We start from the raw sequence: 18,581 nt of genomic DNA, 5'->3' as shown, positions 1-18,581 counted from the left end.
CACTCCAGCCTGGTGACACAGTGAGACTCTGTCTCAAAAAAAGCAAAAAAACAAAAAAAACTCATAATAATAATTTAAGATCAGTCAAAGGTTTAAAAAAACAACCCACCAATACTGAACCTTCTAGTCCATGAAAACAGTGTAACATACAGGTTCTGCACAAATTTTCTTAGATTTATACCTATTTCATAATTTTGCATGCTATTGTAAATGGTGTTCATTTCCAGTTGTTGATTGCTGATATAGAAATACAGCTGACTTTGTATTGATCTTATGCCCTCAAGCTTTGAAAAATCCACTTATTAGTTCCAGGAACTTTTTTAGTGTATTCTTTAGGATTTTCTATGCAGACAGTCATGGTGTTTGCAAACAGAGTTTTACTTCTTTCTCATCTGTATGCCTTTTCCTTCTTTTTCTTATTTCATTGCCCCAGCTTGGGCCTCCAGGACGATGTTGAGTAGGAGTGGTGAGAGCAGACATCCTTAGCTTGTCCCTGGTATTAAGGGAATACAGTACAGCCTTCACCATTAAGTATGATGCTAGTTTAGGTTTTCCATGGATGTCTTTTACCAGGTTTAGGAAGTTCAAATTGCTGAGATTGGATGTTGAATGTTGTCACTTGCTTTTTCTATATCTATAAAGCTAAAAAGATTTGTAGCCTTTTGGCTTATCTTTTTGTTTATTTTTTAGTAGTTAATGTAGGGATCCCTACTGGGTTACTAGTAGGGTTAATAATATGCATGCCTGACCATTTATAGTCCAGAGTTAATGTTTTACCAATTAGTGTATATAGGTCTCTTTACCTTCTTTTTGTGTTATGGTTATATTTATAACATATAAACTACATACATTGGAACATATAATCTACATACTATTAGTGGTGTTTTAACATTTACTTTTTTTTTTACTTTATTATTATTATTATACTTTAAGTTCTAGGGTACATTTACTTTCTATATTCTTACATAGTTTAAAGAACTTGAGAGAACAAAAATATCTTTTATGTCTACCCAAAATGTCATCATTTCTTTTGCTCTCTATTCCTGAAGTGCCCTGTGTCCTTTTTATCATTTACTTCACCAGGAAGAACTTCCTTTGGCACTTTTCTGAGAACAGGTCTGCTGGCTACAAACTCTCTTATTTGTAAGAGAGTTTAGCTGAGAATGTCATTATTTTCTTTCATTCCTGAAGGATTATTTCCCTGGATCTTTTCCTTCAGAACTTTAAAGATGTCATTTCAGTGACTTCTGGCTGTCACAGTTTTTGATTAGAAATCTGTGATCAGGCTAGATGCAGTGGATTACGCCTGTAATCTCAGCACTTTGGGAGGCTCAGATAGGAAGATGACTTGAGGCCAGGAGTTTGAGACCATCCTGGGCATCATTGTGAGACTCCATCTCTATATTTTGAAAAATAATTAATTAAAAAATTTTTTTTAATCTGCTATCACCTTAACGCTAATGTGTCATTTTCCTCTGGCTGCTTTTAAGATTTTTTTTTAATCCCCTCTGTACTCTCACTGCTTCACTTCACTAGCCTAAAAAAATTTTTTAGGCCGGGTGAGGTGTCTCATGCCTGTAATCCCAGCACTTTGGGAGGCCGAGGCAGGCTGATCACAAGGTCGGGAGATCGAGACCATCCTGGGTAACACGGTGAAACCCCGTCTCTACTAAAAAAATACAAAAAAAAAAAAAAATCAGCCGGGCGTGGTGCTGGGTGCCTGTAGTCCCAGCTACTTGGGAGGCTGAAGCAGGAGAATGGTGTGAACCCGGGAGGCAGAGCTTGCAGTGAGCTGAGATCACGCCACTGCACTCCATCCAGCCTGGGTGACAGAGCGAGACTCCATCTCAAAAAAAATAAAATAAAATAAAATAAAAAATTAAATTAAATTTTAAAAAGATTCTTTAAGTCTTTGGTCTTCAATAATTTGATAATGATATGTTTCAGCTTTTTTTCCCTAGTTTCTTTGCTGAGCTTCTTGATTATGTAGATTTATGTTTCTTACTACATTTGTGAAGTTTTCACCTATTTTTGAAATATTTTTTCTGTCCCAATCTCTTTCTCCTCCTTTTCTTCAATTCCCAAAAACACAACTGGTAAACCTCTGATACTGCTGTACAGATCTTTGAGGCTCTGTTCCTTTTTTAAAAAAATTGTAGTTCAAATGGAATAATTTCTCTTTTTTTTCCTGTCTCTTTTTTTAATAGAGACAGGGTTTCACTCTGTTGCCCAAGCTGAAGTGCGGTGGCGCCATCAGGCTCACTGCAGCCTCAAAGTCTAATGAGATAATTTCTGTTGATCTGTTTGCATACGCACAGATTGTTCTGGCATCTTCCGTTATCAAGCCTACCAGTGAATTTTTCATTTCGGGTATTTTTCAGTTCTAAAGTTTCCATTTGGTTATTTGTTATAACTCTGCTCTTTTCTGAGAACTTATATTATTCCATTCATTTCAGGAATGTTTACCTTTTCCCCCAGTTGTTATAATAATTAGAATCTTGATAATCTTAACATCTGGGGTATCATGGGCTTGGCACCTGTTGATTATCTTTTCCCTGGAGAATGAATCGTATTTTCCTGATCTGGGTAATTGTAGATTGTATCCTGGGCATTTGAGTATTATATTGTTTAGACTCTGGGTCCTGTTAAACTCTGGTTTGTGTTTTAGGAGGCTGTCTATCTAATTAGGTTCAGACTTCAAGTCAGTCTTGCCTTCTGGGGCAAGGATTTCAGTGTTACTTGGTTTTGAAACTGTTGCCCTGCCACTCTGGGTCTTTGCATATGGGACTGGACTGGTGGTGTAACTCACTCCCTTCTCATTCCGGGTCTTTGCTGTTCTGGGTCTGTTCCATGCTTGCTGTTTTGGTGCAGTTCTGCACATAAATAGCTCAGGTGAATCTAGAATTTGTGTTGATTGATATTCAAATTTGGAGGAGTCCCCTTCTCTAGCTCTCCTCTCTGGAACTTCCCTACTCTCTAGCCCACATGATACCCCTCTTTGGGTCCTCTAGTCACAAGTTCCGATTTTCTATCAAAGGTTTGCCTGCCCGCTTGTGTATGGTTGTTACTAGAGCTGTCCTTGGAGCAGAGCAGGGAAGTAGAAAAGGGAAAAGGAAAAAGGATTCTTGGGCACTGTGGACAGCGAGGGCTTCCAGGCTACACCTGCTGCTGGTCCCCGCCTGGGGGGCTGCCCTTGAGTTGTGAGCTCCTCCTGGGTCTCCAGCCTTTCTCAGTCCCCTGGCCAGAAAGATTGGATTTCTCCTGGAGTTGGAGCTACCTGTGGGGCCACCACAGCTTCACCAGGATTGAGGCCCTGAGACAAAAGAGGGGAAAAAGCCCCAAGAAACTCACATCCATCCTCCACTCCAGATGGTTCTCAAGTTTTGTTTCCCTCCCAGACCACCTGCTTTTGTTTGCTTTTCAGAGTCCTCAGGTATTTTTGTGTTTTTTGTCTGGGGATTCTTTTTTTTTTTAGACGGAGTCTCGCTCTTGTCACCCAGGCTGGATGCAGTGCAGTGGCACAGTCTCGGCTCACTGCAACTGCCACCTCCCGGGTTCAAGCGATTCTCCTGTCTCGGCCTCCTGAGTAGCTGGGATTACAGGTGCATGCCACCGTGCCCGGCTAATTTTTGTATTTTTAGTAGAGACAAGGTTTCTCCATGTTGGCCAGGCTGGTCTCCAACTCCTGACCTCAGGTGATCCACCACCTCAGCCTCCCAAAGTGCTGCGATTACAGGCATGAGTCGCTGCGCCCAGCTGTCTGGAAATTTTTCAATGTAATCTGTGGAGAGAGAAAAGCTTTCGTGGGCTTCCTTCATCTTCTCCTATACCAGAAGTGCTAACAGTTGATTTGTAAGGCCTCTTTTCAGCTCTTTGTCTGGGCTGACGTATTGCTTCCTAAGCCCAACATCTTTTCTACTCTAAGTATGGACAAATACTGTTCAAAAAACCTACAAATATACTGGCATTGTCTTGCAAGCCGATTCATGATTGGCCGTGATCTATATAAATATAAAGCAGACTGTAGAATTCAAGAAGGATTAATTTTAATTCCCTTTTTTCCATTAGTGATCCTAAAATCGAGGATTTTAAAAAATCTTTTTAAAAGATTTTCTAAACCTTTTAACCTCAACCCTTTGATTAATTGCTTGTTTCCATGACTCTGCCAAGAGCAAACACCACAGGCAGGTGGTGTCCAACAGCCAGTAGAGGGAGCGGCAGGCTTCTTCACTGCGGCCGGGCCTGGCTCCTCCTCTGGGAACTTGCAGCTCTTGTTATATTCGTGAGCATAACACATCCAGTTATACTCTTGTAGTTATTTTTAAATGTATAATTAAATTATTGTTGACTGTAGTCACCCTGTTGGGCTATCAAATACTGGATCTTATTCATTCATTCTATTTTTTCATAGTCGTTAACCATGTGCACTTCCCCCTACCTCGCCCACCCCACTGCCCGTCCCCTCCTCTGGTCTGCTACTCTCTGGTCGTTCTCCTCTCTCTGTCTCCAGAAAGCACGGACTTCTTGGTTACAGCCTGTAGTGGTAGCTGAGATTTTGAGGCCTGGGTGAGGACGTCAGTAGGAGGGTCAGAGGATGAAAGCACCATAAGAGTGCCTGAGCCTTGCTGAAGAAGGGAAAATCCAGGAGATGAAGAAGGGAGAGTTGGAAGGATCACAAAAGAATTGAGAAAGGTGTCATGGAAGCCCTGAGGGTAGGCAGTTTTGAGGAGGGAATGATCAGCAATGTCACATGTCATCAACAGGATGGAGTAGAACCGAGGAGCAGTCACTATGTGTGGAGGACACCAGGCTCTTGAAGCAAGAACAGTTTTGGTGATCACTGGGGCAAGAGCTAGGGTGTGGGGAGTTGAGAAGCAAGGGGAGAAAGTAGACACAATGAAAGAGGCTTGGTTCTGAAGCCAGCGGAAAATGTTTGTGTCCCAACCCCCTTAACTCCCCCAGTATCCCAGACTGGAGTGTGCAGTGTGTGGGGGCCTGCTGTGACCACAGCAGTGCTCAACTCCTTGGATGTAGAACAGGGAACTTGCTTGGTGGTTCAGCCTCGAGCTGGAGTTTTTCAGGGAGCGGTTGTGAATGTCGTTGCTGATCTTAATTCTGGTCGTCTCATTACCAGATCCCCTGCAGCTTTTAGTCCTTGCAATCCCTCTTCTCCCTCTTCACGTGGAGACCTCTCAGATGGGAACTGAGAAAACTACCCGGAATGAACTCATCTCCTTTCCGATTGGCTGCTGCTTTCCCCTCACCGTGGTCTCGGTGAAACATGAGCCCCTTTGCTGGAGATTTGGGCAGCAGTTTCTGAGGGTCTTTACTTTTCCCTCCTGGAATTTCAGTCTCTCCACATGTTTGTCTCCCCAGCCAGTGGCCATTCTCTACTTTCCTTCCAGACCCTCCCTACTTTGGCTGGAGTTGCTTTTTTACTTCTGTGTTATCAAGAGGCTGTTTCCTCCACAATCATTCCTCAGTCCCGAGAGTCCAGTTATCAGCACAGCTGTCATTCCACTGAACTGCACAGGCCACCGATGACGTCTTGGTTGGCAAATCCAGTGACTTCTACATTGACACAGTCTACCTATTTTTCTCGCTCTGTCGCCCAGGCTGGAGTGCAGTGGTGTGATCATAGCTCACTGCAGCCTCAGACTCCTGGGCTCAAGCAATCCTGCCTCAGCCTCCCGAGTGGCTAGGACTACAGGTGTATACCACCATGCTTGACTAATTGTTTTATTTTTATTTTTTTGTAAAGACAGAGTCTCAGTTTGTTGCCCAGGTTGTTTTTGAACTCGTAGCCTCAAGTGATCCTCCTACTTCAGCCTCCCAAAGTGTTGGATTACAGATGTGAGCCACCGCGTCTGGATTCTGGCCCCTGAAATGGAGACGCTTTATGGTGTTCTGTCCTGGTTCACTCGCTCCACAGTTGGTCTCTGGAGCATAATATCCACTCCATGGTTTCATGTAACTCCTTGCAAATAAAGCTAGTGCTGGTTTTTTTCCTTTAGTTCTAGACCAAACTAGACACACGTTTTGACAGAAGCCTCTTCAGAGTTATAAAGGTACTATAAACTCATATTTCATTTTAAGTAATGTATTTTTTTCTAAACAACCTAACCTTGACTCTCTCTGTTCCCTCACTCCTCCTCCCCCACCCCACCCAATCTAGGCAGTTGTAAAGTACTGTTGACTTTACCTAAGGGTGACGGGAAGCATTTCACGTGTGCTTATTGGCATGCCTGTTGCTGGTGGCCAACTTTATAACCTCACTGTCACTCACCCAAGGGGTGTTACAGTGCATTCCTCACTGTCTGCCTCCATTTTTTGTGGGTCTTCCAGAATTGCTGCCAGCACCAGCCAGAGCATGCCCCTCTTCCTTGGTTATTCTCCTGTACTGACCAAGTCACACCCAGCCTCTTGATAGAGCCCTTTTTGATCTTACCCCAAATGACTCTTTCACCCCATGTCCCACCCCTCTTTAGCTATTTCCTAAAACTCCAGGAGCTTTCTTTCCTGTGGGCATGTCCTTGTGTTGTTCCTGCCTTGGCTGTCTGTCCCTCCCATACCCTTTTGAGTTGAAAAGCCATCAGGGTCTAGTGCAAGCGTCATCTCTGTGGAGTCTCCCTTCTTGAGTCTAGAGTAAATGTTTGGGGGAATTATAAGCAGTAGAACTTGACTAGACCTGCCCTAACAATGACTGCCATTTATGGAGAAATTATTGTGGGACAGATGGCATTATGACACTTTCCATCCATTATCACATGTACACTAGAAGCAGATGGCCAAGAACAGGAGCTTTTCCGCCATTTACTAGCTTTGCAACTGTGGACAAGTTAATTACTATCTCAGTGTCAGTGAAATCTGAGGATTCAATGTACTTCCACATGGAAAGCAAGCAATAAGTGGTAGTGGTGGCCTCTGGGAAGATTTTCATCCCTCTTCATCCTCTCATAAGACAGTAAGTACTGTTATCGTTCCTCTTTCACAGATGAGGAAACTGAGGCTCAGGGAGAGTGGGTAATTGTTCTGCTTCCCCCAACACATGGCTGCAGGAGTCGTGGCTACTTCCTGTTTTCACTCCAGAAGGCCTTTAAAGCAATAAATACTTACTGAGCTGATTGGAAAGATGGATCTGCAGCCCCAGAGTCAAATTGAGAGAGAAATGTAGAAGTTGTCATCTGCACAGGGGTGGTCATTGCAGTTGTTTGATCTCCTCGAAGTTCTGTAGTCTTTCAGCGTCCACACGATTCAGCCCCCCTTTCAGCAATGAGCTGTGTCTTTCTTTGAGGCAGATGTTCACTATATCTAACTGTCACTCAGATCTTTTGTTGTGAAAATTTGTGTGTATTTGTCTTCTTTCTCCAGCTGGGTTAAGTGCTTTCAGGGCAGAGGGATTGTACCTTGTATTTCTATGTATTAACTCCCACCTCTTTTTTTTTTTTTTTTTTGAGACGGAGTCTCGCTCTGTCACCCAGGCTGGAGTGCAGTGGCCGGATCTCAGCTCACTGCAAGCTCCACTTTCCAGGTTCACACCATTCTCCTGCCTCAGCCTCCTGAGTAGCTGGGACTACAGGCGCCCGCCACCTCGCCTGGCTAGTTTTTTGTATTTTTTAGTAGAGACGGGGTTTCACCGTGTTAGCCAGGATGGTGTCCATCTCCTGACCTCGTGATCCACTCGTCTCGGCCTCCCAAAGTGCTGGGATTACAGGCTTGAGCCACCGCGCCTGGCCAACTCCCACCTCTTTTAGTCCCTGTTTACTAAGATAATAGGTCAAATCTGGGAAATATTAATCTCAAAAAGGAATTCACCCATTTCTAAGAGATGACGACACAAGATGATTTTGTGTGTTTTAATTTTTTAGTTTTAGAGATAGGGTGTGGCTCAGGGACCCAGGCTGGAGTACAGGCTAAAGCGATCCTCCTGCCTCACCCCCTTGTCCTCTGCCCTCCGTAGCTGGGACTGCAGGACAACCCACCATGCCCAGCTAATTTATTTTAATTTTTTGGTAAGGTCTTTTAATGTTGCCCAGGCTGATCGGGAATGCCTGGCCTCAAGGGATCCTCCCACTTGGCCTCCCAAAGTGCTGGGATTATAGGCATGAGCCACCACACCTGGCCCAAGGTGATTTTGTTAGTTGGTACTTTCTGTAATTTGGATGAAGAAAGCATTATTTTCTTCACATTTTCCAGATAGAAATTACCATCCTGGGCTGGGCGCGGTGGCTCACGCCTGTAATCCTACCACTTTGGGAGGTCAAGGTGAGTGGATCACTTGAGATCGGGAGTTCGAGACCAGCCTGGCCAACATGATGAAACCCCATCTCTACTAAAAACATACAAAAAATTAACTGGGCATGGTTATGGGCACCTGTGATCCCAGTTACTTGGGAGGCTGAGGCACAAGAATCGCCTGAACCCTGGAGGTGGAGGCTACAGTGAGCCAAGATCGTGCCACTGCAAACCAGCCTAGGCAATAAGAGCGAAACTCCATCTCAAAAAAGGAAAAAGAAAATGACCCTCCTGTTTTTAAAATGGCACATGCACTGCTGCTTTGTTTCCTACAATCACGCCTCTGATACCCATTCGTACCCTGGGCCGGGAGTCACTCACACAGACGCTCCTGTTCCCATTCTCTCGGTTTACAGTTGAAGGAACTGAGAGCCACAGTCCAGTGGTTCTCCCATTTTTTATCTGACAAAGTATTCTCTGTGCAGCTCAGTCAGGACTCAGGACTTAGGGCTATGTGAGTTCTCAACGCTGTACTTTCCCTCCACAGAGCTGAGAAGCTCCAGCTGCTGAACCACCGGCCTGTGACCGCCGTGGAGATCCAGCTGGTGAGCAAAGGGCGCCTGCGCTGGGGAGGCTGCTGTGGGTCTGAGATGTAGAAAGGCTGTGGTGGACAAGCTAGGAACTGTTGTTTTTTTTTTTTGAAGAGGCTGCCCAACCACCCCATTTTTTAAGGAAAAGGAGGCCTTGCCAGTTTGATCATAGTTAGTGTGGACTTAGGGACCGTAAAACACTGGAGGAGATTTTATTACTCCCCTAGGATTTCGGCTGATGACTTGGCGGCTCTCCGTCTCCCCTGATGTCCAGGCCATTCTGGCCATTGCTTCCCTGTAGGGGTTGTTGCCAACCAGATGTTGCATAAAAACATGAAACTCAGCATGTCTCTGGTGAACATTCTCTGCCCCCACACCCACCCTTCACCCCACTCTTGCTTCCTCTCCTTCTGGGTGAGGGGAGCATGTGTGCGCTCTCCCACCGGCTCCCTTCTTTGTTCATCTCCTGGCCTAGCCTCCCATGCTGGAAACCTGCAAGCCATTCTCTTCCTTTCATCTCATAGTCACGGAGTCCCCAAATTCTGTTGTTTCTGTCTTCTGTTCTTGCTTCTCTCCTTCCTGTACTACGTTGATTTCTGCATTATTTCTCTACACGGCTCTTGCGGTTGTCCTCTCCCCATTCTCCCTGGCTCCCCAAGTCCATCTCCCACATCACCGTCAGAGATCACATCTAAAACGATGAATGTGATCCTGTTTCCCTGCATGAAACCATTTATTTAGTGCAGCCTCATCACTTGTGGAGTCTGCTTTGCACTGAGAGCATAGGCTTTGGAACAGGAGGAGGCAGCCAGAGTAGAGGGCCTGCGATGGGGTATTGGGCCTGGGAAATGATCCAGGGAGATACCCGGGCCACCACTGGGCATGCTGTGGCCACTGCCTTCTTATTACAGGGCAGAGAGCATCAGTATGTGACAAGTGTCAAGCAGGCCATCTAACTGCCAGTTAAAAAAAAAAAGAAGCTATTCATTGTCTTCTTAGGGTTGTTTTTGTCCTTCAGAATGTACCCAAAATTAAATTAGAACAGTTCCTTCCATGAAGGGTGCCTTTCTCTGGGAACCCGCCTGTAGGCTAAATAGAAACCCCTTTCTCATGTGTCCTGATTATTTTCATGCTTTACGCTGTGTTGGAGTTTCAACTTAGAGCTTAGAGGAGAGAAAAAACAAACAGAACAGCAAGAAATGAATCCATGTCCCTCTGGGTTAAAGATCACATGTCATGTCTCCTCCAGCTTTAATCAGCAACATATGTTACTCATGGCTTAATGACAGGCAGAGAGAAGAGATGAGGAGTAGCGTGACCTCAGCCACAGCCTGTGGAAAGTGCTATCATTACTTGGGGGAAGATTCGCTGCTAATGAGAATGCCTGGGGTGGGCCAGGCACGGTGGCTCATGCCTATAATGCCAGCACTTTGGGCGGCCAAGGTGGGCGGGTCACCTGAGGTCAGGAGTTCAAAACCAGCCTGCCTCAAGTGGTGAAACCCCATCTCTACTAAAAGTACAAAAATTAGCTGGGCATGGTGGCACATACCTGTAATCCCAGCTACTCGAGAGACTGAGGCAGAATCACTTGAACCCGGGAAGCCAAGGTTGCAGTGAGCTGAGATCACACCACTGCACTCCAGCCTGGGTGACAGAGTGAGACTCCATCTCAAAAAAAAGAGAGTGTGTGGGGTGTGCCAGACCTTGGTCCTGGCGCCTGTGATTGTCTGTCACTTTGAATGCCCTCCCCACAGTCTTGGAAGGGGGCAAGTGTCCTCTCCATTTTAGCCCAGAGGGCTGGTGAGTGGCTGATTGGGACCTTCTGATTCAGAAGCTTTACTTTGCTCCTCCAAGCTAGGTACTTGTACTTGATAAGACGAAAGATGTGTGTGGCATCTCCTAAGATGGTTTCCTTCTCCTTTATACAAAGTATGTAGGCCTTAGTAGAAACTGCTGTTTCTCAGCATTTGAACCATTTTACACCCAGATTCTTTCCACTCTGGAATTTGGCTACAAAAGGTAGCAAATTGTTTACCAAGGTTTGTAGCAGTATCTCTTCTCACCAGAGAGTGAATAAGAAATGAAAGCTTTGACTGAACATGGTGGCTCATGCCTGTAATCCCAGCACTTTGGGAGGCCAAGGTGGGAGGATTGCTTGAGACCAGGAATTCAGAACTAGCCTGGGCAACATAGTAAGGCCCCATCTCTACGAAAAATTTAAAAAAAATTAGCCATGTGTGGTGGCACACACCTGTGGTCCCAGCTATTCAGGAGACTAAGGTGAGAGGATTGCTTGAGCCCAGAATTTCAAGGCGGCAATTAGCTATGATAGTGCCACTGTACTCCAGCCTGGGTGACCAAGCAAGACCCTGTCTTAAAAAAAAAAAAAAAAGCAAATGGCCAGGCACAGTGGCTCACACCTGTAATCCCAGTACTTTGGGTGGCCGAGGTGGGTGGATCACCTGAGGTCAGGAGTTTGTGACCAGCTTGGCCAACATGGCCCCATCTCTACTAAATACACAAAAATTAACTGGATGTGGTGGCATGAGCTTGTAATCCCAGCTGCTCGGGAGGCTGAGGCAGGAGAATCACTTGAACCTGGGAGGTGGCAGTTGTAGTGAGCTGAGATTGCGCTACTGTACTCCAGCCTGGGTGACAAGAGCGAGACTCCATCTCAAGAAAACAAAAAGAAATAAAGGTTTCACTTACAGTGGAAAGCTCAAAGGACTTGAGTGAGAAGTTCCCTATATCAACACTAGAGCCATTTTTTCTCCCTGGGTCCAGAAAATAGTCCCAGTGTCCGACATTTATTACCATTCACTTGGGAGCTAGGTGTCTTTTGGAGGCTGAAACCTCACCTCTTCAGTTACGCCTGAGCCATGATTTGCCGTGGCCATCTGATGAAGGCCTGCTGACTCAGAGGCTCAGTGAGGAAATGAGGTGGCCACTCGGCTTAGGACTTGTCGTGCCCAGTTGTGTATTGATTTGGAATGATTTGTGAGCCCTCCGGCCTGAGGTCAGTGAATCCTGTGACCTCACAGGCCACTGTCCTGAACAGCACTACCATTTAGGCCTGTTAGTAATTTTGTGATTATGAAGTCTTGACTCATATAGAGTGTTATTGCTTGTAAAACACTGTTACATATGTTCTCCTTTTGTCCTTGCTGTAGGCGTTACTTTCATTTTACATTAGAGAAAATTGAAATTTAGAAAGCCAGGTTCAGTAAACTGTCCTGGATCAAATATTTAATAGTGTACATTGTTGCTCTCAGATCTTTGACTCATTTTGAGGAAAGTAGGACATTAGGTTTGGCAACTTCGAGTTGCCATTTTTGGAGATCAGCAACCCAGTTTGATGCTCCTGAGACTGAGATAATGAAAGTTTATCATTTGTGTTAACCCAGCTGTCGATACTTTGGACTTTTACATTTATTTGTCCTTATGTTCTGAACTACCTGAAATGGTTGGTATCTGAGAACCTTGAGATGGTGCTTTGAACTTTACTCTTGGAATGTTTCTCCTATGTTGGAAAGAAAAGGTGAAGGGTCAGGCACAGTGATTCATGCCTATAATCCCAGCACTTTGGCAGGCTAATGTGGGAGGATCGCTTGAGCCCAGGAGTTCAAGACCAGCCTGGGCAACCCCATCTCTACAAAAAATAATAAAAAATAATTAGCTGGACATGGTGCCACATAGCTATAGTCCCAGCTACTCAGGAGGCTGAGGCAGGAGGATTGCTTGAGCCCAGGAGTTTGAGGCTGCGGTAAGTGACAATTGCACCAGTATGCTACAGCCTGGGTGACAGAGTAAGACCCACTCTCTTTGGGAAAAGAAAAGGCAGGGATGAGGGATAATGTAGGCATTGTCATTTACGGTAGTGATCCAAGAGGTGCTAGTAAGTGTTTTATTTCTGAAAGTTTCTTTTTGTTTGTATTTCATTTAGTTTAATGCAGTGTAGGGTTTCTTCCTGTGACTGGGAACCTTAGGTTGAAAAACAAAAGGTCCGGACTATAACCCTGAGGATTGGATGTTGATAAAAGGTTCGGCCGTTAGTGAATTTAGCAAAGATTTTTTCTGCACATTCTTTCCTCAAACAGAGATCTTTTCTCTGGATTAAATAACCAAATCTTGGCTGTTTTCCTCCTTTCTCTGCTTTATTCTTTGGGGTCAGTACATGTTAGATTACTGCTTTTTATAGACTGTAATTTTGCATGTCTAATTTTAAACATGGGTTTTTGGCCGGGCATGGTGTCTAACTCCTATAATCCCAGCACTTTGGGAGGCCAAGGCTAGTGGATCACCTGAGGTCAGGAGTTCAAGACCAGACTAACCAACATGGAGAAACCCTGTCTCTACTAAACATACAAAACTATCCGGGCGTGGTGGTGCATGCCTGTAATCCCAGCTACTAGGGAGCCGAGATCACCCCATTGCACTCCAGCCTGGGCAACAAGAGTTAAACTCTGTCTCAAAAAAAAAAGGGGGGGTGGGGGTTGAAGATTGTTTCTTTCTCCGAAGAGAATTTACATTTTCCTGAGCCATGGAATCTTTAGAAAATGGTCATTTTATTTCACAGCGTCATAGGGAGTAGCCTCCATTGATTCGCTCGGGATCCCCCACCGCCCATCCTGGGACACCAGAATTATCATCTAGTTGCAGAAACACTTTTGGGCTGAAGTGAGTGGAGAGACCAGGGTTTTGCCAGGAGTTCGTGGTGTGACCTTGGGCATGTCACATGACTTCCTGAACTGTGCTGTCGTCTGTAAAGTGAGGTGGTCAGACTGGGATCCTCTCCAGGATTGCAGGCCTGTCCTGTTGTCTTGTTTTACTTCAGTCTGCCAGGATTTCTTTCTGGAACTCCCTGTGGTTCCATTTGCCGAATTTCAGAGTGTGCTGTGGGGAATGCTGTGGAATAGGACCTGGCCACCTTGAGCGGAGAAAGGTGTTTGTGATCGATGATTGATGCCACCAAGCAAACAGGGTTAAGTAACTTGACTGCCTGCATTCTGCTTTTAAAAAGGCAGCTGACGACCTAATTCTGTTTAGAATTAGGGGCTCAGGCTGTGGGTATCATCTCTAGATTCAGATTTCTGGGACCACATCAGAAACCAGGTTTTGCGTGGACCTTTGATGGGCAGTGTGGTGTGGAGTGTGGGGGACTGTGGGTTTTAGACTGGGCAGGCCTGGCTGGGGATTCTAGTTCTACCTCTTGGCAGCATTGCTGAGAGGATGAAAGGAAATGCTGGACGGGAAGTGCAAGATGCAGCTCCAGGCACACGGGAGGCCTCCCCGCAGGGCTGTTGCTAGTGGGAGTGAGGATTAGAAGAAGGCTCCAAACCATTTGGCACATAGTGGGCATCATCAACTGTGTTGATGTTCATTAAATTACAGCTGTGTGCTGGGCGCGGTGGCTCACACTGTAATCCCAGCATTTTGGGAGGCCAAGGCGGTGGATCACGAGCTCAAGATATCGAGACCATCCTGGCCAACATGGTGAAACCCTGTCTCTACTAAAAATACAAACAGTTAACTGGGCGTGGTGGCTCACTCCTGTAGTCCCAGCTACTCGGGAGACTGAGGCTGGAGAATTGCTGGAACCCGAGAGGCAGAGGTTGCAGTGAGCCAAGATCACGCAACTGCTCTCCAGCCTGGCGCAGAGCAAGACTCCATCCCCCCCCAAAAAAAAAAAAATTACAGATGTGCTTGTGAAATATAAAAGTACATAAAGTCATAAAGTGCCGTATAACTTCTCAGAGATGCATATGCAACCTGTTGACTTCTCTCTGTGCGTGTCGGTGGTTGTATAACTGTTAGCGTTTTCCTGTTTTTTTTTTTTTTTTTTTTTTTTGAGAGTTGATCTTGCTGTGTCACCCAGGTTGGAGTGCTTGGCTCAACCTGGGCTCAAGTGATCCTCCCACTTCAGACCCCCGAGTAGCTGGGACTACTGGCGCACACCACCATGCCTGGCTGATTTTTTTTTTTTTTTTAAAGAGATGGGGTTCCTCTATGCTGCCCAGGCTGGGGGTTTTCCTTTTCTTTAAAGAAAAATGCTATCCTACAACCCGGTTTTTACTGACTCATTTTGATCACTCGCATTGGCTTAGTCCAGGATGTGAGTTGGCTCCACCCTTCCATCTGGAAGATGGAGAGGACTCACGAGGACCCAGGCCATGAGATCTGTGTGCCAGGAGGCCGGGCTGAGACTGTGAGCACAGTGGGCAGGGCTGCCCAGGGCTGTGAGTTTCATTTGTAACCCTGGAGGATTTTCTTTCCTTCCGCAGATGGTGGAAGAGAGTGAAGAGCGGCTCACGGAGGAGCAGATTGAAGCTCTTCTCCACACTGTCACCAGCATTCTGCCTGCAGGGCCAGAGGCTGAGCAGAAGAAGAATACCAACAGCGACGTGGCAATGGACGAAGAGGACCCAGTGTAGAAGAGCACAGCTGGCCCTGGCGTTTCATGAAGTCAGAAGGCCCAGCAGCCGTTTCCTGGATGTTGAGAGGATTGTTTATTTGATTATACCCTCTATCCCAGCAGGCCTGGCTTCGTGGTTAGTTGGGTTCATCACAAAAATAAGCTAAAAAGAAATATTTGTGCCTTGGGGAGAAGAAACATGGTGAAGACAGGCCGAGGTTGTCAGGGCAGAGAGCTGAAGGTGGGGAGAGTGACCGTGGACCCCTCTGTGCTTGAAAGATTTCCTCCACGGCCTTTGCCCCAGTTGTGGGGAGGTCTCTATACACAGCAGGGAAAATGCTTGTGTCTTCTTTGGTGGGCCATGTCCTAATTAGGTTCAGCTGCTTCCCTGGGAACTTACTAAACAGGGGCTCAGAGCACTGTTGGGAATCTGGTTAGAGCCCCAGAGTTACTCTAAGTTAAAATGAGTCACTGACCTTGGCTCACCTTAGAGGAATTTCCTCGAGAACAACAGAGATAAGGACCAGCCTGGCCAATCCTTCAACAGCTCTAGAGCCCCTTTTCTCTGCTGGCAGGGGCTTTGTTTACCAGCTCACTATTTAGGCTGAATGTCAGGGACTAGATCACTGCAGTTGAAAACAGGCACTCCAGGCTTAGTGACAGTGGCAGTAGAAACAATGTTGGCTGCCTTCCTGACCACCCCGCTTTCCTGCCCTGAGACAGCAGCCCGGGGCAGGTGCTTCATATTGAGACCAGGTGAGCCTCATTTGCACAACAGTCAAATTGTTTGCTCCTTTAAAAAGGACACAATTAGCCTGGCAGGGTGGCTTACGCTTGTAATCCCAGCACTTTGGGAGGCCAAGGCAGGAGGATCACCTAAGGTCAGGAGTTTGAGACCAGCCTGACCAACATGGAGAAACCCCATCTCTACCAAAAACAATACAAGATTAGCCGGGCGTGATGGCGCACGCCTGTAATCGCAGCTATTCGGGAGGCAGAGGCAGGAGAATCACTTGAACCCGGGAGGCGGAGGTTGCAGTGAGCTGAGATTGCACTATTGCGCTCCAGCCTGGGTAACAAGAGGGAAACTTCATCTCAAAAAAAATAAATAAATAAGATTATTACCATGTGAAAACCTTTTTAATATTCAGGAATTCAGGATTTGGAAAGTGTAGTTGCCCCAGGCGTGTGATTGTTGCCTTAGGTCCTGCGAATAGTGCTGAAAATTGGATTTTCCGCATTCACTGTCTTCCCTGTTTTAGGGAAGAAAATGATCGTAGACGTTCGATTTTCCAGATTGGTACTCTTTCATTTTCAATGCTGATTGGATTACTTCTCTTCCAACCCTCCTCTCCTGCCCATCCATCCGTCCCACTCCCCAGGCAATTGATTGCAGTTCCGTGCATCTTAACCTTACCATTTGAGATTCAGCTGAAATCTGTTTATAGGCAACATTGAAAGTACCAGATTAGGGCCAGGTGTGGTGGCCCACACCTGTAATTCCCAGCACTTTGGGAGGTGGAGGCGGGCGGATCATGAGGTCAGGAGTTCAAGACCAGCCGGGCCAACATGGTGAAACCCCTTGGCTACTAAAGATATAAAAAATTAGCCAAGTATGGTGGTGCATGCCTGTGATCCCAGCTACTCAGGAGGCTGAGGCAGGGGAATCGCTTGAACTGGGGAGGCAGAGGTTGCAGTGAGCCAAGATCGCACATTGCACTCCAGCCTGGTCAACAGAGCGAGACTCCATCTCAAAAAAACGAAAGTACTAGATTGTACTTTTAAATCTCTCTAGGGTATTGGGAATTTTACTGGGAGCTGTTGATTTATTTCTCAGGGCATATGTGTACTATGTGCCGATCTGTCTCATTATTGTCTCTTTTTTTTTTTTTTTTTGAGACAGTCTCGCTGTATCACCCAGGAGTGCAGTGGCACGATCTCAGCTCACTGCAACCTCTGTCTCCCAGATTCAAGCGATTCTGGTGCCTCAGCCTCCTGAGTAGCTGGGACTACAGGCGTGTGCCACTATACCCTGCTAGTATCTGTATTTTTAATAGAGACAGGTTTTTGCCATATTGGCCAGGGTAGTCGCAATGTCTCTTTTTAACACTGAATATGTTAGGTGGTTTTTCTTGATGGATTTAGGGTTAACCTAGTTAATAATAAATTGTTTCCAGGTAATTATGAAGTTTTGTCATCTTATAAATCTGAAGAGTTAATATTGTCATGGATACAAATAAAGTGAAATCTGACTGAAGCTAAAATGTGTGATTTTTTTCTTAAAAAACTTGACTTTATTTAGATCTACATTTTTAATTGGATTTCAAGAAAAGTTTAAGTTTCTATATTTGAGACCTGAATTTAGCCTCAGTTTTTTGTTAAACCAGGTTCTGGAAGACTTAACTTTATAAGAAATGCATATATATTCCGTGTAATTTTCCTACCATATTAATAGTAAATGTTTCAGAAATAAAAATTGACCAGGCTCAGTGGCTCACGCTTGTAATCCCAGCACTTTGAGAGGCCAAGAGGGGTGGATCATGAGGTCAGGAGTTCAAGACCAGTGTGGCCAACATGGTGAAACCCCATCTCTACTAAAAATGCAAAAATTAGCCGGGCGTGGTAGCAGGTGCCTGTAATCCCAGCTACTTGGGAGGTTGAGGCAGGAGAATTGCTTGAATCTGGGAGGCGGAGGTTTCAGTGATCCAAGATCGTGCCACTGTACTCCAGCCTGGGTAGCACAGTGAGACTCTGTCTCAAAAAAAAAAAAAAAAATTAAAACAACTGAATTGATGGAGGTAGAGATTTGAAGAATGGTTATCAGAGGCTAGGAAGGGTAGTGGGGGTTGGAAGGAATGGCTAATGGATACAACAATATAATTAGAAGGAATAAGATCTACTATTTGATAGCACAACAGGGTGACTACAATCAACAATGATTTATTGTACTTTGTTTTTGTTTTTGTTTGTTTTTTGAGACAATCTCATTCTGTCACCCAGGTTGGAGTGTAGTAGCAAAGTCTCAGCTCATGGCAGCCTCCACCTGGGCTCAAGCAATCCTCCCACCTCAGCTTCCTGAGTAGCTGGGACCACAGGTGTGCGCCACCACACCAGGCTAATTTTTTGTATTTTTAGTAGAGACAGGGTTTTATCTCATTGCCCAAGCTGGTCTCAAACTCCTGAGCACAAGCAATACGCCTTGGCCACCCAAAGTGCTGGGATTACATGCGTGAGCTACCGTGCCCAGCCTCAATTTAAAAATAAAGAGTCTAATTGCATTGTTTGTAACGCAAAGAATAAATGCTTGAGGGGATGGATACCCCCTTTACTCTGTGATTACTATG

General features: G+C 45.5%; 1 protein-coding gene across 2 annotated transcripts in view; it reads left to right on the top strand.

The window, feature by feature from the left end:
- Window positions 1-17,501, top strand: part of LOC113219498 (DNA-directed RNA polymerase III subunit RPC9) — a 39,444-nt gene extending 21,943 nt beyond the window's left edge. For both annotated transcript variants that reach the window (XM_026446711.1, XM_026446712.1), the window contains 2 exons: window positions 8,783-8,840; window positions 15,107-17,501. In XM_026446711.1, coding sequence (XP_026302496.1) covers window positions 8,783-8,840; window positions 15,107-15,256 — 208 coding nt within the window. In that variant the 3' untranslated portion in view covers window positions 15,257-17,501. The remainder of the gene's footprint in view (window positions 1-8,782; window positions 8,841-15,106) is intronic.
- The last annotated feature ends 1,080 nt before the right edge of the window (window positions 17,502-18,581 follow it).

Source organism: Piliocolobus tephrosceles, unplaced genomic scaffold, assembly GCF_002776525.5.
Source record: "Piliocolobus tephrosceles isolate RC106 unplaced genomic scaffold, ASM277652v3 unscaffolded_74, whole genome shotgun sequence".
NCBI classification, from domain to species: Eukaryota; Metazoa; Chordata; class Mammalia; order Primates; family Cercopithecidae; genus Piliocolobus; species Piliocolobus tephrosceles.
The sequence above is the reverse complement of the archived record's forward strand: the minus strand, read 5'-3'. Positions and strand labels throughout refer to the sequence as shown.